This window comes from Sapajus apella, unplaced genomic scaffold, assembly GCF_009761245.1.
Source record: "Sapajus apella isolate SASKATOON/1434 unplaced genomic scaffold, GSC_monkey_1.0 scaffold49, whole genome shotgun sequence".
NCBI classification, from domain to species: domain Eukaryota; kingdom Metazoa; phylum Chordata; class Mammalia; order Primates; family Cebidae; genus Sapajus; species Sapajus apella.
The window spans coordinates 1,740,961-1,764,901 of NW_022436989.1; the positions used below are offsets into that span (position 1 = coordinate 1,740,961).

General features: G+C 53.7%; 3 protein-coding genes across 5 annotated transcripts in view; all 3 read right to left on the reverse strand.

The window, feature by feature from the left end:
* TRIM11 (tripartite motif containing 11) overlaps positions 1-1,513 on the reverse strand; it is a 14,529-nt gene extending 13,016 nt beyond the window's left edge. Inside the window, exon 1 of the mRNA XM_032242175.1 lies at positions 598-1,513. Coding sequence (XP_032098066.1) covers positions 598-1,005 — 408 coding nt within the window. The 5' untranslated portion in view covers positions 1,006-1,513. The remainder of the gene's footprint in view (positions 1-597) is intronic.
* A 1,173-nt stretch (positions 1,514-2,686) lies between these two features.
* TRIM17 (tripartite motif containing 17) lies at positions 2,687-16,498 on the reverse strand. 3 transcript variants are annotated; one of them, XM_032242178.1, is made up of 7 exons: positions 16,249-16,498; positions 9,321-9,754; positions 7,518-7,613; positions 5,456-5,686; positions 4,001-4,023; positions 3,798-3,901; positions 2,687-3,410 (listed from the first exon to the last, which is right to left on the reverse strand). In XM_032242178.1, exons 2-7 carry the CDS (start codon positions 9,747-9,749, stop codon positions 2,854-2,856), a joined length of 1,440 nt encoding a protein of 479 aa, XP_032098069.1. In that variant the 5' UTR covers positions 9,750-9,754; positions 16,249-16,498; the 3' UTR covers positions 2,687-2,853. The 3 variants fall into 3 exon arrangements, with proteins under 3 accessions (XP_032098069.1, XP_032098068.1, XP_032098067.1); XM_032242177.1 differs by lacking the exon at positions 16,249-16,498 and adding an exon at positions 11,014-11,218; XM_032242176.1 differs by lacking the exon at positions 16,249-16,498 and adding an exon at positions 11,014-11,218 and having other exon boundaries at positions 9,321-9,951.
* Positions 16,499-20,070: 3,572 nt separating this feature from the next.
* Positions 20,071-20,758, reverse strand: LOC116525899 (histone H3.1). The gene is given in 2 exon segments (XM_032242029.1): positions 20,071-20,452; positions 20,454-20,758. Coding segments are annotated over 2 exon segments (477 nt in total). The 3' UTR covers positions 20,071-20,280.
* Between the last annotated feature and the right edge of the window lie 3,183 nt (positions 20,759-23,941).

Here is a 23,941-nt window from a genome sequence, read left to right on the forward strand (position 1 = left end):
CACATAGTGCACGCCCACATACTGCACGCTCAGTGTACGCTCACATACTGCACGCCCACATACTGCACGCTCAGTGTACGCTCACATAGTGTACACTCAGAGTGCAGGCCCACATAGTACACGCTCACATAGTGCACGCTCACAGTGCACGCTCACATAGTGCATGCTCACATAGTGCACACTCACAGTGTACGCTCACATACTGTACGCTCACATACTGCACGCTCACATACTGCACGCTCACATAGTGTACACCCACATAGCGCACGCTCACATTTGCCTTGCCTCCACGCCACCACCTTCCACCTTACCCTCTTAGCCTCTATCTACGGGAGGTACGCCCCTCACCCCCAGAGAGCAGGGTCCCACTGACAGCCATGGCCCCAAGGGACCTGCTTGAAACAGGCTGTCATGAGCCCCCACAGCCACCCTGCGTGACACCGCCCTCACAGGCCCAGGGAAGGCTGCATCTTGAGCTCCCCGCCCTAGACAGAGACACATCAGGCCTGGAGCAGCTCCCCAATCCCTCCACCCGCCCAGGCCTCCCCAGCTCCCTGGTCCCCGACGCCCCTGCTCGCTGCCCCCGCCCGGGCGCACCTTGAGGTCGTCGGCCGCGTCCTGCAGCGGCCGCACGCGGTGCGCCCAGTGCTCCCCCGAGCGCTCGCAGGCCGCGCACAGCAGGCGCAGCTCGTCCCCGCAGAAGGCGGCCAGGGGCTCGCGGTGCGCGGGACACACGCCCTGCGGGACGGGCGACGGCGGGTGCAGGCGCCGCGCCATCTCGGCCATCTTGGCGAGCGGGCGGTTGGGCCGCAGGTTCCTCTGCGGGGACAGCTCGCGGCACTCGGGGCACGCGTACGGGCCCTCGGGCTGGCCCCAGCAGCGCCGGATGCACTCGCGGCAGAAGTTGTGACCGCAGTCGGTCATCACCGGGTCAGTGAAGTAGTCGAGGCAGATGGCGCAGGTGGCCTCCTCCTGGAGGTTAGTGGACAGGTCCGGGGCGGCCATGGCGCGGGCCGAGCGGAGGAACGCGGTACTGTCCGCGGGGCGGCGGCGGGGAGACGCGGGAGGTCGCAGGGACGCGGGGGATCCGGCCGCGGTGGCGCCGGCGCGGGCACTCCGGGGCGGGGCTCAGACTCGCGGGCGCTCGGGCTCCGAAGCGCGGGGACTCCGGGGCGCAGGATACTGGGCTTGGGAAGCGCTGGGCGCGGAGGCTCCGGGCGCTCGGGGGACGCGGGACGTAGGGCCCCCGGACGCCGGCAGGAAGAGGAGCGGGAGCCGAGGCGGAAGCAGGAAGCGACTGGGTGGTTTTTTTTTTTTTTTTTTTTTTTTTTTTTTTTTTGGAAGAACGCGCTTTTGCCTGCGATTGGCCGCTGCCCGTCACGCGACCCGCGGGCGGGACGGAATTGGAGAGCATTCACTCACTGACCCGGCGTCCCCGCCGCTCCAGTTGGTGTGGCGTAGTCTTTACCCTGGCCCTCGGGAGGAATGAAGCACACGGGAGGGATGGGGGCAGGGACGGATGAGGGCAGGGGGCGGGGCGCAGGGGAGGGATGGGGGCAGGGGGCGGGGCGCAGGGGAGGGAGGGGGAAGAGGGCGGGGCGCAGGGGGGGGGGCGTAGGGTGCGGGCGCAGGGGAGGATGGGGGCAGAGGGGGGGACGCAGGGGAGGGAGGGGAACAGGGCGGGGCGCAGGGGAGGGAGGGGGCGGGCGAGGAGGAAGGATGGGAAGCGGGGGGACGCAGGGGAGGGATGAGGGCTGGGGACGGGACGCAGGGTAGGCATGGGGGAAGAGGGTGGGGCGCAGGGGAGGGCGGGGGCGCACGGAATGGGTTACCGGGGAGAGGTGGGGCAGGGGCGAGGCTCGGAGGGATGGGCAGAGCGCCGGGCACACGGTAGCAACTGCAGGGACTCAGGGAACCCGCAGCCTGGGGCAGTGGAGCCTCTCGGCCTACCCCGCGTGCGTCCCAGGGCGGGCATCCTCGGGAAGGCCCGGCCCACAGCCTCCGCAGGTCAAGGTCAGAATCACCGGAGTTGGGGGATGGGACCGGACTGACCCTCCAGGCCCAGGTCTGCAAGAGGCGCACATTCTCTCTGCGACCACCACTCCGAAGGGGCGCGTTGTTCCCGGCAGTCCGTGGCGCAGACTCCGGAATTCTGCCGCGCTGGTGACTGACTCGGGCTGTTAAAGTGCTTGAGGCTGCAGGGGTGGGTGGGGGTCCTTGGAAAAGGGAAGGGCGCTGTGGAAAGGAGGCCCCTAGATAAAACCTAACCTCTTTGGGATTTTGCATCTGCTCGTGCAACTTTGGGGGTCGAACGGGATGGGGGTGGGCAGCTCCGAGGCTTTTTAGGGGTTCGGCCTTTCGCATTTTCCCCCTTCGAGGGACCCAATAGGATGCATGGGACATTTCCGCGGGCAGCCTGGGACTACCCCTGGCAGAGCAACTAACCACCACCACCCCCCACACAATAGGATGCGTAGGGTATTTCTGCTTCTTTGACCGAGTAACCTAAACCGCTGGGGGGGGTGGGGGCGGGAGCCACGGATTCGTGTCATTCCAAAGTGAGGGTGGGGGCACGGCTAAAGAAAACCACGTGTTCCTGCTGTGCAGGTATGGATTTAGAAGTCAGTCCACTCAGAATGAGGGGGCTTTCGAGTTTCCTCTAGGAAGCATCTGGCAATACAGCCTCTTAATGTTTGACGGTTTTAATCATGGTTATAGACTTTGAGAACCCCCCTGCGTGGCTAATGGCTGCCAGCGTGATGCCAGAGAACCCTGGCAGGTGGCCTGCAGTGAGCAGAAGGCCCCCACCTTCTGCAGAGCCGGGGGCAGTGCCAGAGTCCCCCGGCCTGGTATCTATTCCTTCACCCACATGGTCACTGTGGAGATGACCATCTGACCAGACTTCGGCGCCCCCAGGCAGAAGAAAGGCTGCAGGGGGCCCGGGAAGGCGGCCTGGGAGTAGGTGTGCAGGTGGGACCCATCGCTCACACTGTAGAACGACACCTCCCCAGCCTCGAAGTCCAGGAAGATGCCCATGTGGCTGGGAGGCTCCGTCAGCATGACAGGGGTGGGGGTGGGGGTGGACATGGCAGGCAAGTACTTGGTCCCCTTGGACAGCTGCACCACCCAGAAGCCATTTTCGGGGCACTTGGTGACCCTGTCTTTCCGGCTCACGTTGTCTCTGCACACACCCAGGGCCCACAGCGCGTCCCCAGTGATGTTCATGCCCACCTCCCAGTAGTGCCTCCCGGAGGAGAAGGTGGCCTGGCCCACAACACAGGGGTAAGCCACGAATCTGTCTTTGCTGCAGAAGCCGCTTTCCTCTGGCGGAGAGCCCAGGTAGCACCTCTGGCGGCCCTCGTACAGGAGGAGGTAGGGGTATGCAGAGGTGGGGTCCGGCACCACCTCCTCTGTAGATGGGCATAGCCGCAGAGAGATCAGGGTCAAAGGTGGGAGCGCCCGGGCCCTAGCGGTGCATGTGGCCAAATGGTCCCCTAACTCCCTAGAGGTCTTTCCTGCCATGAATCTGGGGTTACCTGATGCTCCCACACCCAAAATGTGTGTGGATATTGGGGGCGATGAGGAACCAGGGCCCAGATGGGGGCGTCACTCAAGCTTCATCCCAGAATTAAAATCCCCAGTATTGCTGCTCTTTGAGGACACAGTGACTAACCCATGACCGTCAACAGGCAGTGCACTCGCAGACCCCCCATTGGTGGCTTCCAAGGCTAGGGGGTACAGTGGGGTGTTGCCAAGAGATCCTGGGTCAGGGGTCCTGGCCCTGGGTGCCCACTTACCTAGGAAGCCTCTGAGCACTTCGATCTGTCCGGGAACCCTGCATAAAGTCCTGGGTCCGGTGGGGAGGGCGACCTCTGGGCACTGCACACTCACACTGTTCTTCCTCCAGTGGGCACAGTCTTACTGTCCCCCTGCCCCACCGTCTCATTGTCCCCCCACCTCCCCACCACTGCCGCCGCCCCCACCTGCGGGGACCACATACCTGCTCAGGGGTTCCTTCATGTCCTGCAAAAGACAAGGATGGAGGCGGGGAGTGGGCCAAGCTCCCGGCTCACCTCGGTGTCCCCGCCCCCTTCTTGTCCATGTCTTAGGGCAAGACCCATCCTGTCCCCTGGGCATTCCTTCCTACAGATGACCTCACAGCACTCCTGAGCTGTCCCCACTGCCTCGGCTCCCACTCCCACCAGAGCCCCCAGTGCCTCAGCGAAGCTGAGCTACACTGTCAGCCCACGGTCAGACACCTGAGGTCCTTCGGCTCAGCAGAGGCAGAGGGAGCCCTTCTGGGCAAGTGGCCACTCAACACTGACCCTTCAGTCCCATTTCAGGTGGGTGCAGCCCACCCAGCAGGAATGGGGTGGGGGTGCAGTTTGGGAAGGGAGGGGGGCGGGTAACAGACTGAGCCACCTGGGGATTTTCTGTAGCCTCTTTAGGGATTCAGAATTCCCTGAAGAGATCACTGTTCACTTCTCTGGCCTGGAAGCTACAAGGGACTTCTGTTCTCCAAAGGCCACTTTTCTAGAGTCTAGGGAGGGACCCTAGCTCTTGGCAGGGACTCCCATGCAGGTGGTGTGGGCAGCCCCCCGCTCCCATGAGCACCCTTCTCCCAGCTGCTGGGGCTCCTCCCCTCAGTGGGGCTGCAAACGAACGCAGTGGGTTGTGAACAGGCAGCTTTGCTTTCCTTTTTGTGAGATGTGATCTCACCATCGCCCCCGCTGGAGTGCAGTGGCCAAATAGCTCACTGTGGCCGTGAGCCCACAGGCTTGAGATCTTCCTGCCTCAGCCTCCTGAGTCCTGGGAGTACAGGCACACGCATGCCCTGCTTGTATTTGTAAATTTTGATAGAGATGGGTTTTGTCAGCCATAATCAAGTCTCCTCTCCAAGGCCATGGCAGGCTGGCCTGGTCACCTCCCCGCTGCCATTGCAATCAGGTGCTGCCACGAGACTCACTCCTGGGACAGTGTGCCTCCCACACACCGAGACACGGAGTCCCTGTCCCAAAGCTGCACCTGGCTGCAAGGTGTTCCAGGCCACCTCTCTGGACTTGGAAGGAAATGGGGACACTGTCTCAGGTTGGAACCTGTTAGGGGCTGACTTGTGTCCCCACAAATTCACAGGCTGAAGCCCGAACCCGCAGGACCTCAGAATGTGACTGTGTTTGGTGATAGTTTCTTTAAGGAGCAGGTTAAGGTTGAAGTTAATCCAGTCTAACTGGCATCGTCATGGACAGGGTGACGCTGTGAGGACACGGCGTCTTCAGGCCCAGGAGAGAGGTTCAGGAGGGACCAGCCCTGCCCACCTTGGCATCAGCCACCCAGCCTCCGGGACTAGGAGCTAACAGCCTTTCCCTGTCTGCTGCCTCTTCCCCAAGTCCAGTGCCTCCTGCCCATGCCTGTCCAAGCTCACGTCCCACCCCAGTTGCGAAGCCCACCAGCTCACCTGCAGCATCTGGAGGGGCCCCTGTGCACTCCGCTCCTCCAGCTGCAGGAGCAGCAGCTCCAGGGAATGGCCCTGCCGGTCCAGGCAGGCTACGGTGTCCTGGAGCCTGCTGGTGGTCTCCTCCTCCTCCCTCTCTAGAGCCCGGAGGAGCCTCTGCTCTTCCTCTGCCAGGTAGAGGTTCATCTTCTCAAACTCCAGCAGAATGCGTTCTCTCCGCTCCTTCACCTTGCCCTGCAGGAGTGGAGAAGCCCAGCGGGTCACCAGCAGATGGCTTGGCCCCAGGAATGCTGGCACCTGTCCCCAGGGCCCCGGCGACCCACAGATCACCAGCGACTGGAGCTTTAGTTGGGGACCAGGAACTGTGACAGAGACCCCCACCCCCAGTACCCTGTCACTGAGTGTAACCCTCTGAGCCCCAAACTGCAACTTCCACACATCCAAACACACATGCACCCTTGCTCTGAGGAGGTTCAGAATGTCCACCCCGAAATAAGCCTCTTGGGCATGTTAAACAACATTTATGGATGGTTATTGTTTTTTTGTTTTGTTTTGAGACAGGGTCTCGCTCTGTAATCCCAGTGCTTTGGGAGGCTGATGTGGGAAGACGGTTTGAGCTCATGAGCTCGAGGGCAGCCTGAGCAACATAGCAAGACCCTGTGTTTCTACAAAAAAAAAAAAATTAGCCGGTCGTGGTAGCAAATGCCTGTAGTCCCAGCTACTCAGGAGGTTGAGGCAGGAGGATTGCTTGAGTCCAGGAGTTTGAGGCTGCAGTGAGCTATGATCACATCACTGCACTCCAGCCTGGGCCACAGAGCAAGAAGACTCAAGACTCAAGAAAGAAACAAAAAATAACAAAATTAGGGTGAACTAAAGGCCATTGAGAACCCGCAGAAGCAGGAAAACCTGTTTGCCTCTCCCATTAGCTGCCTTAAAAAAATAAAGTGCCTGGCCGGGGGCAGGGGCTCACACCAGTCATCCCAGCACTTTGGGAGGCCAAGGCAGGGAGATCCCCTGAGGTCAGGAGTTCAAGACCAGCCTGACCAACAATAGTGAAACCCCATCTCTACTAAAAATACAAAAGTTAGCTGGGTATGGTGGTGGGCGCCTGTAGTCCCAGCTGCTTGGGAGGCTAAGGCAGAGAATTGCTTGAATCCAGGAGGCTGAGGTTGCAGTGAGCTGAGATCACACTATTGCACTCCAGCCTGGGCAACAAAAGTGAAACTCCATCTCAAATTTAAAAAAAAAAATTAGAAGAATAAAAATAAAGTGCTCTTTCATGAAGGAAATTTCCAGTGGTGAAGGAATCTATGCCAGGAAGAACATTCCAAAAACAACTCTTTTCACCTGACGCACTTGCCTGCATACTTAACCAACGTCACCTGCCTCCCCAGCCCAGAGGCCCCAAGCCCTATTCCTTTGTGGGGCCAACCTACACCCCCCGCCTCTGGCCGCCACCTTTGTGGTACTGAGCCTTCACCCACTGCCTGCCTCTTTGAGTCTCATTTTTGAGGTCCCTTCTCTCTAGCCTATGAGTGCATCTGTAATTTAAAATTGCCTTTTTTTTTTTTCTTTTTGGGACGGAGTCTCACTCTGTCACCCAGGCTGGAGTGCAGTGATGCAATCTCAGCTCACTGCAACCTCTGCCTCCCGGGTTCAAGTGATTCTCCTGCCTCAGCCTCCTGAGTAGCTGGGACTACAGGCTCGAGCCACCATGCCCGGCTAATTTTTTGCATTTTTAGTAGAGACGGGGGTTCACCGTGTTAGCCAGGATGGTCTTGATCTCCTGACCTCGTGATCCGCCTGCCTTGGCCTCCCAAAGTGCTGGGATTACAAGTGTGGGCCACTGCACCCGGCTAAAATTGCCTTTTAATCTTTTTCTCTGCTGTTCATCTGTCTTAAGTCAGTTTCATTCAGGGCCCAGCCATGGAACCTAGAAGGGTAGAGAAAACTTTTTTCTTCCCCTGCCGCTGAGGCAGCATATCCCCATGGACAGACACAGACGTGTAAATGCAGGAAGATGGAGCAGCAGCAGAAAAGGGACCGGACGGCCCCAGGCACCCACCTGCCACTTGGCTAAACTCTGCTCCTCCCTGGCCTGCAGCTTCCCCGTCCTGGTGATCTCCTCCCGCAGGTACTCCATGTTCTCCTCCAGCTTCAACTGCAGGACACAAACCGCAGGATTTGGGGTCAGCAATCCCACCACCTCCCGCCCAGAGTCCAACTGTGCTGATTGAAACTGCACCCCCGCTAAAGACCCTCCTCAGGAGGGGCAGGGCATCAAAATACATCACCCAGAATGTGCTGCCTTGGATTATTTTGAGCTAAAGGCACTTAATAAAGGGCAGGTGCAAGAATCGCTCTGACCCTCAGCCTTCCTAAGAGCCAGAGGCACAGCCAACCGTGCCAGAGAGGCCTGCCCTAGGCCAAGAGGAAAGCCACGTTCTCACCAGGGCCAGGAAGCGGAAACCAGAGGAATCTGTGCAGAGGGACCCTGCTAAGCTAACCCTCATCCTCAGCTACGTGTTTGGCTCTAACAGGCCTCCATGGGCCTCCAGATCCTCAGGAGGAACTCCCCGGTCATGAGAAGCCTATGGTGAATGAATTTCAGTCTGTTGGTTCTGCTCATCTGCCTCAAATCAGTTTAGTTCTCAGGGCCACCCAGAATACTCTAAGAGAGTAGAGGTCTGTAGGGCTGTGGGGGCCTCTCAGGGTCGTGGGGTGTCCCTTATGCTGTGTTGAGATGCAGGATCCAAGAGGTAAAGAGACAGGACACTGAAGAACTGGTGAAGAGCATCTGGACTCGGGGGACCACACCACCTGTGAGTGGAGATCAGCGGCGGCCCCCCAATGCCCCAGAGCATCTGTATTTATTAAGTACAGGCAGGGGGCAGGGTCGTGAGTGAGGTCATCATCTATAGGCTTAGTGATAGGGCATATATAATCACATGAGTCACAAGCGAGGGGACCACCCCATTATTGTTGGCAACACTTCTTATCTGTGGGCTGGAGACTTCAAAGGGTTTGTAATAGAAAGATACTGTAAGCTTAATGCAGTGGGAGCTGACAGACTTGTGCTCTTCACACCAGAGGGGTTCTTCTCCCTTGGTTACTTCCAGGATCTCAGGCCTGAGGCCGACTTTCCACAGGAACTGGATGCAAGGTGCTACAACTCCTTTATCAGGAGGAGAGACTCTTGCTCCAAGCCTGCCATACAGCGTATGCCCTTTCAGACAGGGACGCCACCGCCTGGATCTTTGGTTCTCATCCTGGTCTGGCTGTTTTCCCATGTACTGCTTCTGTTCTGTGACTGGTCTAGGCATTCCTCCTACTACAAACTACTATTAGGTTATATAGGATTATATAAATCAGCACTAAATGTGTCAGTACAGCTCCGACTACAATAGCTGTATAATTATATAGAAAGATTATATAGAACTAAACATGCTAGATATATGTAAGCAGTAACTTACACTTCAAGCACTAATTCTATAAAGTCATATATGATTATATATGCAGGATTATAGAAAGGAAACAGCTGAGCAATGACACTATAAACTAAGCTATTCTTCAGGCACTAATTGTGCCTGGGTCTGGACAGTTCTCCTTCGTCGGTGCCCCTGGGGGTGTTACCCACAGAGGTCCGATTTTCCGATGCCTGCATCATACAGCGTAGGTCCACCTTCTCCCCGTGGACACCCCTCCTCAACCCCAGACCTGGGCCACCTTGTCCCCCAGACACCTCCTCCCCGGCCCCTGACTTGAGCTACTTTGTCCCTGGACACCTGCTCCCTCCCCCATGACCTGGGCTACCTTGTCCCCTGGACGCCTCCTTCCCAGCCCCTGACCCCACCCCGATGTCGCCCACCTTGTACCCCTGCACCGCCTCCTCGGCAGGCAGCACGCGGTGCAGCCGGTGCTCCCGGGACTCCCTGCACACCACGCAGATGGGGCTCTGGTCCTCCTGGCAGAAAAGCTTGAGGGGCTCCTGGTGCTCTTGGCACAGGTCCCGCTTCTGCAGGCCAGGATGCTGCCGCGCCATCTCGGCCACCTTGGTCAGCAGCCGATTGGGCCGCAGGTTCCTCTGCGGGGACATCTCTCTGCACTCGGGGCAGGGGAAGGCGCCCTTCCGCTTCCGCCTCCCCTTCTTGCCCTGCGCCTTCTCCCAGCTCAGCTGGATGCAGGCTCGGCAGAAGTTGTGGCCGCAGGCAGTCATCACAGGGTCAGTGAAGTAGTCCAGGCAGATGGAGCACGTGGCTTCCTCCCGCAGCTTTCTGGCGAGTTCCACAGCCTCCATGGCTCCTGGGAGACACGAGGCGGGTTTCCGAGTTGAGGGACTCTGGAGAGAGGTGTCAGGGAGCGGCCCGATGCTCCGGGCGCCGGCAGTGTGCAACCTTCCTGTGCAGCCTCCCTTTACAGAGGAGGGCTAGGACTGCGGTCCAGTTGGAGGGTCCAGAGCCCTCATTTTTAGCCTCGTCAATAACAGACACAGACCCTCCCTGACCATTGCTGGCCAGGCCCCTCCGTCCCTCCTGTCCACTGGGCCTGGACCCTGCCGTCCTCTTATGCCTGCTGCTGGCCACCCCAGCTGCACACCTCAGCAGCTCCTCCTCCCCCACCTTTGCCTGCTAAGCCTCCAACCTGCCTTTCTGGAGAAGCCCCTAGCTTGGAGCCTTCCCTTAATCGCTTTCCACCCACCGACCCCACCCAGGCCCCCACTCCCAGTCTCCTATCCTCCCCAGTGATCTTTGAGCCTTTCAACAAGTGTCAGAAAAGCTTTTTCTTTAACAAAATTCGGAAAACCAAAGGAAAAAGGAGATAGGCTATCAGAGGAAAAAAGCTCTCTTCCATTCGGTAGTGAGGTGCCGCTCGGAAAACCACACGCGTGTATACGTGCCCACACGCACAAAGACACAAACACAGGTGCATACACGCACAGACGAACATACACACCCATACTCATACATACCCACGCGTGTATGCAAACGTGCCCAGGCACACACAAACACACGCCCACCCACGCATACACACCACACATAAATGCACACGCACAAACACAGCACGCACAGGCCCAGATGCACAGACCTGTACATATGCATGCGTGTACACACAGGTACACATGCGCGCGCACACGCGGGCACGCGAGCGTCATAGCAAAACTTACACAGACGCCTTTGCAGTCTGAGCTCTTGCGGCCCAGAGCAGTGGAGATCCGCGGCCTTCCGCCTACGCCGCGGGGTTGCTATGGGGACGGAGGCGCAGAGGGATTTGAAAATCGCGTCTACACTGCAAGCACGATCCCGCCTTCCGTTCTGCCATTCCCTAAAGCGAGGGCGTCCACAGGTCTCCGAAGTCCCCGGCCGCGTCCCACGTCCATTTTCTCGGAGCTTTCTGCACCCGCCGGCGCCAGCCCCCCTCGCCCCAGCAGCCCTAAGGGAGGCAGCCCGGCCGACCCGGACCGAAGCGGGGACTGGGCTGCGGCGACCTTCCCGCTCTGGTCCGCTAGGGCCCCGGGAGAGTTCCCCGGTCCCGCGCGCTGGCACTGGGCCCTGGGTTCCCACCTGGAACCGTCTCCAGGGACTCGGCGGAGGCGGGCAGGTGGGCGTTGGAGGACGGGAGGACCAGGTCGGGCTCAGGCCTTGGCCCAGGCCCACGGACCGGCACTCACGCGGAGGGGTCCGCACCGCGCTAGGCGCAGCCGGCAGAGCGCTTGCGGCGGGGAAAGGCTGCGTCTGCCCACCAAGTCCAGGGGGCCCCGGCCCGGGCGCGGGGGCAGGCGGCCGAGGGGCTTTGTGGCGTCAGCGGGGTCCAGGGCGGGGGCGGGGGGCGTCTCTTAGGAGAGGTTGGGGGTGGCTGGCGGGGGGAAGGAAGGAAGGCGGCAGCGGGTGGGACGATCTGGACCGGCCCGGGGCGGGCGCAGCGGGGAGGTCGCTGGGCGGCGGGGAGGATGATGTCCGCAGCCAGAGAGGACTGGAGTGTCACTGGCCTGGGGTGGGACTCTTCGGGAAGGTGAAAGGAGTGTAGCGGGTGGGGAGGCGGGGAGTGGAGTGGGGACAGCTGGCGGGGCAAGGGGCGGACGGGCAGGCGCGCCCGGATGGGGATTGGGACTTGAAGAGGCTTCTCAACCCGGGGTTGGGGCTGCAGGAGGGCAGGTGAGCCTTAGGCCGGAGGGTTGGGGTAGGGAATGGAGAGGCGGTTGGTGGGGCTGGAGTGGGGGCGGGGGTGGGAGTGAGGCAGCAGGGGCCAGTGTGGTTGATGGAGCTTGAAGGGGGGTCCCGGGGAGCAGCCAGCCCCAAGGTCTCTAGTGGACAGTCAGCATCAGGGTGAGGGTCCAGGGAGGGGCATCTCAGTCGGGGGGGGGGGGGTGGGGGGGGACCGGGGGGGGGGGGGGGTCCCGGGGGGGGGGGGTGGGGCAGGCTGGGTCTTGCCGCCACCCCCAGTGGTTTTGTTACCAGCAACAGGTCCTGATCCAGACCCCAAGAGAGGGTTTTGGATCTTGGGCAAGAAGGAATACAGGGCAAATCCATAAACTGGAAGCAAGTTTCTTAAGAAAGTAAAGGAATAGGCCAGGTGCAGAGGCTCACGCCTGTAATCCCAGCATTTTGGGAGGCCTAGGTGGGCGGATCAAGAGGTCAGGAGATCGAGATCATCCTGGTCAACACGGTGAAAACCCCGTCCTTACTAAAAATACAAAAATTAGCTGGGCGTGGTGGTGCATGCCTGTAGTCCCAGCTACTCAGGAGACTGAGGCAGGAGAATTGCTGGAACCCGGGAGGCGGAGGTTGCGGTGAGCCGAGATCCCACCAGCAAGAGTGAAACTCCGTCTCAAAAAAGAAAAGAAAAAAAAATGGCTACTTCATAGGCAGACTGTCCCAAGGCTGCAGGTTGCCCATTTTTAGGGCTATTTCTTGATTATATGCTAAATAATGGGTGGAATATTCATGCATTTCCCAGGAAAGGAATGGGCAGTTCCCAGAACCAGGGGTTCCTCCCCTTCTTAGACCACATAGGGTAACTGTGATGTTGCCTCGGCATCTAACTGCCGTGGCGCTGGTAGGAGTATCTCTTAGCATGCTAATGTATTATAATTAGCATAAAATAAGCAGTTGTGTTGACAACTGCCTGGTCACCATCTTAATTTTAGTGGGATTCTGCCGGCCTCTTCACCCCATGCTGGTTCATCAGCAAGGTCTTTATGACCTGTACCTGGTGCCGACCTCCCATCACAGCCTGTGACTTGGAATGCCTCACCTCCTGAGAATGCAGCCTGGTAGGTCTCAGCCTTATTTTAGCCAGCCTCTATACAAGATGGAGTCACTCTGGTTTAAAAGCCTCTGACAGCGTGGGTGGGAGACCCCGTGGGAGACCCTGCAAGTGCCGAGGCAAGGGTCTGAAGCCTCAACCTGTTCCCGTGTGAATACGGAACTAGAAAAGATTTAGAGATACAGTTACATAGTTATTGCTATATATAAATAATCACAGTTGTTCATATGTAATCACAGAAATATATACTCAGTATAATCTTTTAATCTTATTAATGACTATCAGGTTAAACATGGAACTGAGGTGACGTTGTGAACAAAGTGACCCTAAGGCAGGATGCTCTAAGCCCTCTGTCATGCCCACATAAGGGCTACTGGAGGGTGTCTCAGCTGTGTGGCAGCGCCAGTGCTGGGAAAGTGCCCACTGTTTAGCCAGCTACCGAAGGAGCCGTCCAAAACGTTCAAGACATCCCCTTCCTCAGAGGCGTGGGGAGAAAACTCCACTTCTCCAAGCTCTTGCCGTGGGCCTGCGGCTGTCAGGGGCCCGCAGACACCAGGGGCCTCACTGTCTCTATGGGGTGCTGTGCCTCAGCCGTCATGCTCCATGGCTGCTTTCATGTTCCGCTTCTGCCCCTTGTATCTCCTTTTCTTAAAAGATGTAATCAGTAACACAAATCTCAATGTCCTTGTTCTTGACAAGTATGAAAAAGTGCCGATGCATTAGGTTCTCCTGGCCTCTGCTACTTGAAAGACCTGGGCCCTGATCTCCAAGACACACGATTTACCTGGCCCTATCACTGACCACCATTACCTCACTCTACCTACCCAGCCCCCTGCTTTGTATTCAATAAAGTCAGAGCGTCCAGGCACTCGGGGCCACTGCCAGACTCTGTGCTTTAGTTGACAGTGGACCCCTGGGCCCAAACTCTTTTCTCTCTCTCGGCGTCTTGTGTCTTTTATTTCCAGTTTCTTGTTTCTGCAACAGTAGAGACGTGCTCACAGGACCCTGTAGGGTGTAGACGGCTGGCTTTCCCTGGGCTCACTCAGTGGAGCGTTTCTTCCGTGGTCTCTTGTCACTCACACACACAATGGTGTGCTGACAGGTACCAGCTGGCCATGCACACTGGCTGAATAAGTGAATTACCTTTGTGAACCCCGAATATCTCAGACTGATCTCAATTTAGGAAGTTTATTTTGCTAAAGTTAAGGACGCACGCCCATGACACAGCCATGTGCCCAAGGTGGTCTGAGCAAATCCTCAAGCCCTGACTGTGCCAGAGTTCTGCTTAGCTCTCATTCCTCGGTGCCTATATGGGGGTTATCCACAGCTTGGTTTGACACATTTTAGGGAGACGTGAGACATCAATCATATGTAATATCAACATTGGTTCCATCCAGAAAGGCGGGACGACTGGAGGTGAGGGGGGCCTTCCAGGTCACAGGTAGATACTAGACAAATGGTTGCATTCTTCTGAGTTCCTGATTAGTCTCTCCAAAAGAGGCCATCAGATGCACATGTATCTCAGTGAGCAGAGGGATGACTGAATAGAATAGGGGGCAGGTTCGTCCTAAGCAGTTCCCAGCTTCACTTTTCCTTTTAGCTTAGTAATTTGGGGGCCCAAGATTTATTTTCCTTTCACACCCTCCAAACCCACGACATCCTCTGCCTGTCGTTTGCATCAGTGAGGGGATTGTGAGCAGTGGGTTTCTTTCAATTGGGAAATAGAATCACAGAATTAGGGGGAAATGAAATATACATATATGTATCTCTCTCTCTCTCGAACAGCACCACACATACTCCAGGCACCTGCCCACAATTTATCACCCTTTGTTACAAATGGTTTACAAGCATCTGAGCCTGATTCTTTGGGTTTTCACCTCTTTCTTGTACACTCCATGCACATTAAAAATACTAAGATCGGGCCGGGCGCGGTGGCTCAAGCCTGTAATCCCAGCACTTTGGGAGGCCGAGGCGGGTGGATCACGAGGTCAAGAGATCGAGACCATCCTGGTCAACACGGTGAAACCCCGTCTCTACTAAAAATACAAAAAATTAGCTGGGCATGGTGGCGCGTGTCTGTAGTCCCAGCTACTCAGGAGGCTGAGGCAGGAGAATTGCCTGAACCCAGGAGGCACAGGTTGCAGTGAGCCGAGATCGTGCCATTGCACTCCAGCCTGGGTAACAAGAGCAAAACTCCATCCCAAAAAAAAAAAAAAAAATTAAAATTAAATACTAAGATCAATACAATATGGATGCCTTTCTCCTGTTCATCTGTCTTTGGTCCATTTCATTCACAGGCTCCCCCACATACCAGCATGATGTGGGGAATTCAACAAATACTTGTTAAAATGCTACTTCAGCCAGGATGCTCATTATTAAGGTTCCTGTAGGCTCACCTGGTGATTGGGCTGAGAAATCTATCATCATGATAAAACAATCGGAACACCCTTCATATCCTCAAGTCAGTAAGAAAAAATCAGATAGCAGTTATGTATCTTGATAAATTGCTAAGTTTAATAAAAGGCAGGATGTAGAACTTATGTAGTCTGCCACTATTTAGGTAAACATAATAATTGTATATGCATCTCTTGAAAATATTCAAGAAATTTCATCTGATAAGGGAAATTAAGGGCTGAGGAACCCCCTAATTGAGAGACTCAATTTTCACTATATACCCTTTAGAATTCTTATATTGTATACCACTGCTTTGGATTGTCTTTTTTGAGTCAAGAGTTGCTCTTGTTGCCCAGGCTAGAGTGCAATGGTGCAATCTCGGCTCACAACAACCTCTGCCTCCCAGGTTCAAGTGATTCTCCTGCCTCGGCCTCCCAAGTAGCTGGGATTACAGGTATGTGCCATCATGCCTGGCTAATTTTGTATTTTTATTAGACACAGGGTTTCGCCATGTAGGCCAGGCTGGTCTCGAACTCCTGACCTCAGGTGATCCTCCTGCCTTGGCCTCCCAAAGTGCTGGGATTACAGGCGTGAGCCACTGCGCCCGGCCATGGATTGTCTTTTTTTAAAAAATAAAATATTTAAGCAAAGGATAGGCAATGTCAGTTTTGAAACACAAGTCTTACTTATAATACTGTTCAAGGTAAATATCCTTTGCCCTTACTGAATGCAACCCCTACTAAGTTATTAGCATTGTAGAAAACATTAGAGAGCAAAATTTAAATGGTCATGCAATTTAAAATGTGCTGAATTAAATGGAAAAGAAGAGGGAGTCCTCAAAATAAGGTAAGGGAGTCATGGCCTCTTTATGTCTTCAATTCCGACTCCTCAACAGGAGAGTCTACTGGGCCACAGAAAAACAAATCCAGATTGTCATGAACTGAATGCTTATCTCCAAAATTCAAATTTTGAAATCCTTACCTCTAAGGTGATGGTGTTAGGAGATGTCATAAGGGTGGAGCCTTCCTGAATAGGATTAGTCCCTTAGAAAAGGGACTCCAAAGAGCTCCCTTACCCCTTGTACCACGTAAGAACACAGTGAGAAGGCCCCATCTGTGACCCAGAAAGCAGGATCTCACCAGAAGCTGAATCTGTTCACAACATGGCTGTGGACTTGCCAGCCATCAGATCCGTGAACATAAATTCCTGTTGCTTATAAACCACCAAGCCCATGGCACTTTGTCACAGCAGCCTGCACAGACTGAGACGAAAGAAGACATATTAATGGGAGACAGCACGCACATTTCATTTTTACGTGTACATGGGCAAATGAAGACCTCAAGAGTGGTTAGGCCTAAGTGCTTATCCACTGGATGGAACAAAGGGTAGTAATTGTGAGAAAGAAACTGGAATACCTGGGGAGGCTGGAGGAAGATAAGAGCTATTTACTGTTTGTTTGTTTGGGACAGTCTCACTCTGTCACCCAGGCTGGAGTGCAGTGGCGTGATCTCGGCTCACTGTAACCTACACCTCCTTGGGTTCAAGTGATTTTCCTGCCTCCGCCTCCCAAGTAGCTGGAACTACAGGTGCGCACCACCACACTCAGCTAATTTTTTTTTTTTTTTTTTTTTTTTAGTAGAGATGGGGTTTCACCACGTTGCCCAGGCTGGTCTGGAGCTCCTGACCTCAGGTGATCCCCCTGCCTCGGCCTCCCAAAGTGCTGGGATTACTGGCGTGAGCCACCATACCCAGCAATGAGAGCTATTTTAGCAAAGCCTGTTTGTACACATTTCTGCTGTGCTTCAATCCCCATGCCTAGTCATGCTGTTTCACCCCCCTGGTAGAGGGAAGCACCTTTCCCAGGGAGGGTTCACCTCCTGCTTTCAGGAAAAGGGGTCAAAGGTCGGGCCCTTCTTGCACCTGCTGCTCTTCAAGTGCCTTCAGCTCAAAATAATTCTTCTATCAAATCCACATATTTTGGAGAGGTATATTCTATCTCTTAATGTCTAGCTCTTCTTTCTATTGTTGATTTCTGGGATTTTAACCTTTTGATATTTAGAACCATTCATTCCAGTTTTATAAACACTGCACACTCAGGCTGCCTCCATAGTGTACGTGAGCCCAAAGAGTTGAGTACAAGGTGAACAGATGTCCACATTTCAGTCACTATCCCACATGGTTAGGAGCCGCAGGACACAGAAGCAAAGGCTCTGGTCTTAATTGTAAGAGTCTGGCTCTGTCGCCCAGACTGGAGTGCAGCAGTGGCGTGATCACAGCTTACTGCTACTGTAACCTGGAACTCTTGGGCTCAAGCAATCCTCCCACCTCAGCCTTCTGAGTAGCTAGGACCACAGGCACATGCCACCATGCCCAGCTAATTTGTATATTTTTTGTAGAGACAGGGTCTTGCCATGTTGTCCAGGCTGGTCTTGAACTCCTCACCTCAAGAAATCGTCCCATTTCAGCTTCCCAAAAAGCTGGGATTACAGGCATGAGCCACCACGCCTGGCTGGAAAGTCTTCCTTGAGTACCCACTTACTCGACCCAGAGAGACTCGGGTTACTTTCTTCCTAGGTCCTCAGCTGTCAGCTCTGAGATCTGTGTAGCCTTATTCTGTCTTTATAGGACATGAATTGGTATACGATCCACTCCATTAAACACTTAAAACAGGGAACATATGAGGCCAACCTCTGGGCTTTTGTTTCTTTTCCTGACAGGGTCTGTTGCTCAGATTGGCCTCAGAAACTCCTGGGTTCAAGCCATCTTCTCGCCTCCCCAGTAGCTAGGATCACAGGCATGGGCCCCTGCCCAACTTAAACTCTGTCCTTTATACAAAGGTTGAATGACAGGGAGCTGCTCAAGTGGCTTGGTCTCCTACAGAAGGCAAAGCTTCATCACGGTCCTGTCAAGAATGCATTATCTGCATCCATTTCCCCCAAATGTATCTAACTGCCCAAATTCCTGCTCCCTCCAGGCTACCCAGCAACATCATCAGCAAGGTTACAGAATTAGCTCTCCACCTTGTAAAGCACAGAAGACTTGAATTTTACCTGCACAGGGAGGCTGAGGCAGGAAGATGGCTTGGGCCCAGGATTTTGAGGCTGGCGCTATGCTCAGGTCCGTGAATAGCCACTGCACCCCAGCCTGGGCAGCATGTCAAGACCCCATCTCTGGAAAAGAAAAAAAAAAAAAAAGAAGACTTAAATTTACCTCAAGGGAGTCTAGTATTGAAAGTCGGAGCTGACTTTCAAAACCAAAACACAGTTGTCCCTGAATATTCTAGGCTTTTTGGATAGCCCTCCAAGGATCTGTCACTCATAAGCTTAAATACATGCTGAGATTTAAAAGGTATGGTGTTTAGTTGTGTACTAATGAATTGATGAAGCTTTTGAATCGAGTTAATCGGCTATAAATTAGGTTCAGAGACTTATAAAATTCACTGTTGTCTGTTGATGGCATTTTATGCACACCCCTTGCTATGTATGAGAGTACCTTTTACTATCATTGCTTTTACACACAACACAGGCTCCCTTCACTCAAGCACAAGCACCTTGAAAGCAGAGTGGGCAGTGGCCACAGGAAATGGATTTCATTCCCTCCATAATCCGAGCATCGGGTAGTGCTTGGCTTTCAGTTTAATAAAGCCTTTAGCAAGTAAATGATTCCAACCTGTACCAGAGGGAAACAGTCCTTACATCCGTATCCTCACAGCCATCCCCAGGTTTTCCCGACATAAGTCTACTGCTGGGTCTGTGGCCTGCCGCCCAAGCTGTAGGGTTTCTCAGCAGGTTGTTCTCTCGTCCCCAGAGCACCACTAGTCTACTCTGCAGCGCTGGGAAGCCTGCTTCAATGGGCCGCCCATGTCCGCTACTGCTCAGTAAACCGACTTCTAGGGCACAGTGCCCTCCTTGAACTTTACACTTGGGGTTTCCCAGTACTGATTTCACTTAGGTTGAGTTACAATGCACCCACCTAGCTGGGCCTCTCACACACAACTAGCCGAACGGAAGATGGACTGAATTAACATAAATGACTAGCCAGCCTTCTAACTAAATGGGAAACTGGGTATGTTAACACCTACAATGATGTGCACCTCTATCCTAACTGGAGATGGGCCAACACCACAGCTACACACAGGCGCATGCGCACACACGCACACTCCTAGCCAGCATTCTAGCCTAACAGGAGACAGGCCAAGTTAACAAGATTTGCAACTAGCTGACCTTCTAAATTAACAAGAGGTAGGCTGAGTTCACACATTCAAGTAACTGGACTTTTTAAGATGGGAGTCTCACTCTATCACCCAGGCCGGAGTGCAGTGACAGGATCTTGGCTCACTGTAACCTCTGCCTCCTGGGTTCAAGCAATTCTGCCTCAGCCTCCCTGAGCTGGGATCACAGGTCCATCACCACATCCGGCTAATTTCTGTATTTTTAGTAGAGATGGGATTTCACCATGTTAGCTGGTCTGAACTCCTGACCTCAGGTGATCCACCTGCCTTGGCCTCCCAGAGTGCTGGGAGCTGGGATTACAGGCATGAGCCACCGCTTGGCAAAGTAGCTGAAGATAGGCCAACACATACTTGCTGTCCTCCTAACAGATGGGCTGCCACTGGTAACCTCACTTGAAACAGGCTGTATGTAAACACAGACACACACACACTGGACTTGTAACCCAATTTGAAAGCGGCTGAGCTGAGAACACACAAGACCAGCCAGCCTTCCAACCTAACTGTAGATAGGTTAACACACACAACTAGCTAAGCTTGCTACCTAACTGGAAATAGGGTTATCTGGCAGGAGATGGTTACCCCCAAACCCTCTTCCCCCATTCCATCCTCCCAGCCCCCAAACCCTCTTCCCGAATCCCCAAAGCAAACCCTGATTCTTATCTAAAAGGATAGACCCAAGTTAAGAGCACCACCACTAGCTGGACTTGTAACTGGAGACGGGACGGGCGGTAACGCGGTGTGCTGACCTAACGGGACAGGGTGAACTACACAGGACTCGCCAGCCTCCACCCTACTCAGGTAGGCGAGCCGGCACCGGCCAGCAGAAGGAATCCTGCAAAGTCCAAGAACGCCTCTTGCTACAGCCACTTTTCCGACCAGATGGGCGGCTCTTAAAACAGCCTTTGAGGGTCGCGCAGCCTCTCAGGTGGTGATGGCCCTCCTAGGCCCGCTCCCCGCGGATACGGCGCACCAACTGCCTGTCCTTGGGCATGATGGTGACCCGCTTGGCGTGGATGGCACACAGGTTGGTGTCCTCGAACAGCCCCACCAGGTAGGCCTTGCATGCCTCCTGCAGCGCCGTCGCAGCCGAGCTCTGGAAGCACAGGTCAGTCTAAGTCCTGGGCGATCTCGCGCACCAGCCGCTGGCAGGGCAGCCTGCGGAGCAGCAGCTCCGTGCACTTCTGGTAGCGGCGGATCTCGCGCAGCACCACCATCCCGGGTCGGTAGCGGTGAGGTTTCTTCACGCCACCCGTGGTGGGGACGTCCTTACGAGCCACCTTGGCGGCCAGCTGCTTGCATGGGGCCTTGCCAACCGCCGTCTTCCGCGCAGTCTGCTTGGTTCAGGCCACGTACCCAGAACGGCGGCATCCACGGCCTCCTCCCCCCAGACTGCCCAGCCCTCGGCGAGTCACCTGCATTTATAGAGCTTGCCACATTCCCATTGGCCGGCCTCGGGTGGCATGATGGCCCACTGCTCTCCGATTGGCCCACCGGGTGCGCCCACCGGCTGCCTCGCCCTTATATTTGCGCCTGTTGGTCGCCGCCACCAGAGCTGGGGCCCGTCTTTCTAGGGGCTGATGTGGGAAGGCCGGGCCATGGGGATCCTCTCTCTTCAGCACAAGCGTCCGCGTGTCTTCTCAGTGCTCCTCTTCTCCCTTCCCCATGACCTGGTAGGAAGAGACTTCCAGAAGCCAGCACGTGGCGTTCCACTTTATTTTGTATTTTTTTTTTTCTTAGAGACGGAGTCTCACTCTTGGTGCCCAAGAGTGAATGGCACGATCTCTGCTCACTGCAACCTCCGCCTCCCGGATTCAAGCAGTTCTCCTGCCTCAGCCTCCCGAGTAGCTGGTATTACAGGCATGCGCCACCACACTGGGCTACTTTTTTGTATTTTTAGTAGAGACAGGGTTTCCCCATGTTGACCAGGCTGGTTTCAAACCCCTGAGCTCAGGTGACACACCCACCTTGGCCTCCCATAGAGCTGTGATTACAGACGTGAGCCACCATGCCCACCACCATGCTTCTTGCACAGCCTGGAGAACCATAAGCCAAATAAACCTTTTTTGCTTTTTAAATAAATCATCTAGCCCCAGACTAAGACAGAAGCCAAGGAAAATCTATACAAACTTGCAAGCCCCATGGCCATATCAAATCTCAGAACTAACTAGTGTTTGTCCATCTCTGCATATAAGTGACTCTAACTGCCTATTTGCGTCTTCATTTCCTTACAAGAGCTCCCGTGCCACATTAAATTTGTATTAAATAAATGTATATTAAATAAATGTATGTTTTTCTCCTGCTCATCTGTCTAATGCCAGTCTAATTCTTGGGCGCAGCCTGGGCCCTAAATGATGAAGGTGGAATTCTGCCTTCCCTACAGCGCCCATTGTCTTGGTCTGTTTTGCGTTGCTGTAAAGGAATACCAGAGGCTGGGTAATTTGTCAGAGCTTTTTTTGGCTTGTGGTTCTGCAGGCTGTACAAGAGGCAAGGCTCCAGCATCTGCTTCCGATGAGAACCTCAGGAAGCCTCCACGCATGAGATGAAGGGGACCCCTGTGTGCAGAGGTCACAGGGAGAGAGAGGGGAGGGGTGCTGGGCTGTTTTTAACAACCAGCTTTGGCAGGAACTAATAGAGTGAGAACTCCACTCCCCACAAGGGAGGGCAGGAGTCTATTCATGAAGGATCTGCCCCCAGGACCCACACACCTCCCACAAGGCTCCACCGCCAACACTGGAGATTAAATTTCAATCTGAGAATTAATGAGACCAACACCATGTTGGAACTATAGCACCCACTACATTGCAGTCTCTGCCTTATCAATGATTACCTGAACCTCTTGTCCCCATGCATTAATCCACACAAGGTACTTGTTTGCCCAGGCTTGGTTCAGCTTCTCCCCTCCCCCAGTGCCCTGATTTTTGGCCCCTCTTGAAGCAGGCAAGGCTCAGGGTAAAGTATCCTCAATCTCCTATCCCTTCAGCCACCCTTCATCCACTTCTCCAGACCTGGTTCTTTCCAGCCTCATTCATTCCTCCCTATATGAGAAAACTCCTTTTCTTTCTTTTTTATTATTATTATTTTTTGAGACAGAATCTCCCTCTGTCACCCAGGCTGAAGTGCAATGGTGTGATCTTGGCTCACTGCAACCTCCGCCTCCCAGATTCAAGAGATTCTCCTGTCTCAACCTCCTGAGTAGCTGGGATTACAGGTGTGCACCACCACACCCAGCTAATTTTTGTATTTTTAGTCGAGATGGGGATTCACCATGTTGGTCAGGCTGGTCTCGATCTGTCCTCCTTGGCCTCCCAAAGTGCTGGGATTACAGGTGTGAGTCACTGGAAATGAGTTAGCAAAAAATTCCGACATTAACAACCCGATTTCAAAATGGCTTGAGAGGTGGTTCAGTCAATGGAAAGAGACCATAGCCTTAATTCTTACTTCTTTAGCAACTGTAATAAGTATACTCATTCTCGTTAGGTGTTGTATTATACCATGCATCTGAAGGCTAGTACAAAGACTAGTAAACACAGGTCTTACTCTGTGTTTACTAGATCTCCCGGGAACCTCTCCCACCTTATTCAGAAAAGTTACTTCTCTTAAAAAGTCAAACAGAACACTTAAGACAAGATATGTTAAACAAGTTTGAAGAGGAACTATAAAGTAAAAGAGGAGGAATTGTAGGAAGTATAAAAGTTCCTCTTCAAAGTTTCCTTTCTTGTTAAAGAATAAATCATAAGTGTTAGAAGTCAGTTCAAAGAGTTTCTTCAAAGCCTTCTTGCTTTTTACTAGTGACTCTCTGTTAAGCCCTATCCTGTGTAGCTTTTAGATATAAAGGAATAAGTAGATTCTATGTCCTTGTGCTTTAACCAAGATGTTTGTGCTAGACATGCTCACAGGCACATAGTACAGTCTATGTCCTTGTACTTTAACTAAGATATTTATGTTATTACTTTTCTAAGTTCTTTCCCAAGCAACTTCCTGTCCTTTCCTTATTCAGACTTCCTCTTTCCATTTTGTTCTCCATTGCTCTTACCTGTTTAGAAAGTTTTAAGTTGTTAGCCAATCAGGTTTTAGTTTAGATTGTGAGGTCTGGCTACAGCCAACAGAGATCAGACACAGCAGTAAGGAGAACCCCAAATGCATAAGGGATAAATATGTCTGCTTTTCCTTTGTACATTGTACTCTTATGGCAAGATGGCTAATGAGGGTACCCTTTCTGCAGGAAGTAAAGATTGCCTTGCTGAAAGATCCTTTATCTCTGTGCTCAACTTTTCTTTGCGGCAGCGAACATGCATGCAAGTGTGCATTCCAACAGTCTTATTTTTTCTTTACTTTATAAATTTGTCTGCAAAACAAGGTATTAATCTATCATTAATTGATGATCAACTGAACAGTTCATTTTCTTGATTTCCAAACATTGAGTTCTATGTAAGAGGCATGAGGAGAACTTAGTGATCCTTAAAAACTTCCCTGCACAGGATGCAGGGAAGTCAGGCACTTCCAAGAGCTGACCCATTGGTCCGCAGATTAAAGCAAATTTTTAGAATAGATTAGAACAGATTAAAGCAAATTTTTCTCCTTAAACAGGTAAGATGAACTTC

Bases quoted from the DNA above. Each gene is read 5' to 3' on its own strand.
- TRIM17 (XM_032242178.1), bottom strand. From the start codon at position 9,749: ATGGAGGCTGTGGAACTCGCCAGAAAGCTGCGGGAGGAAGCCACGTGC. The intron at 7,614-9,320 runs GTGGGCGACATC...TGTGTCCTGCAG, and splicing joins AGGCGGTGCAGGGGTACAAG to TTGAAGCTGGAGGAGAACAT. The intron at 3,902-4,000 runs GTATGTGGTCCC...TGCCCACTGGAG, and splicing joins ATGAAGGAACCCCTGAGCAG to GAAGAACAGTGTGAGTGTGC.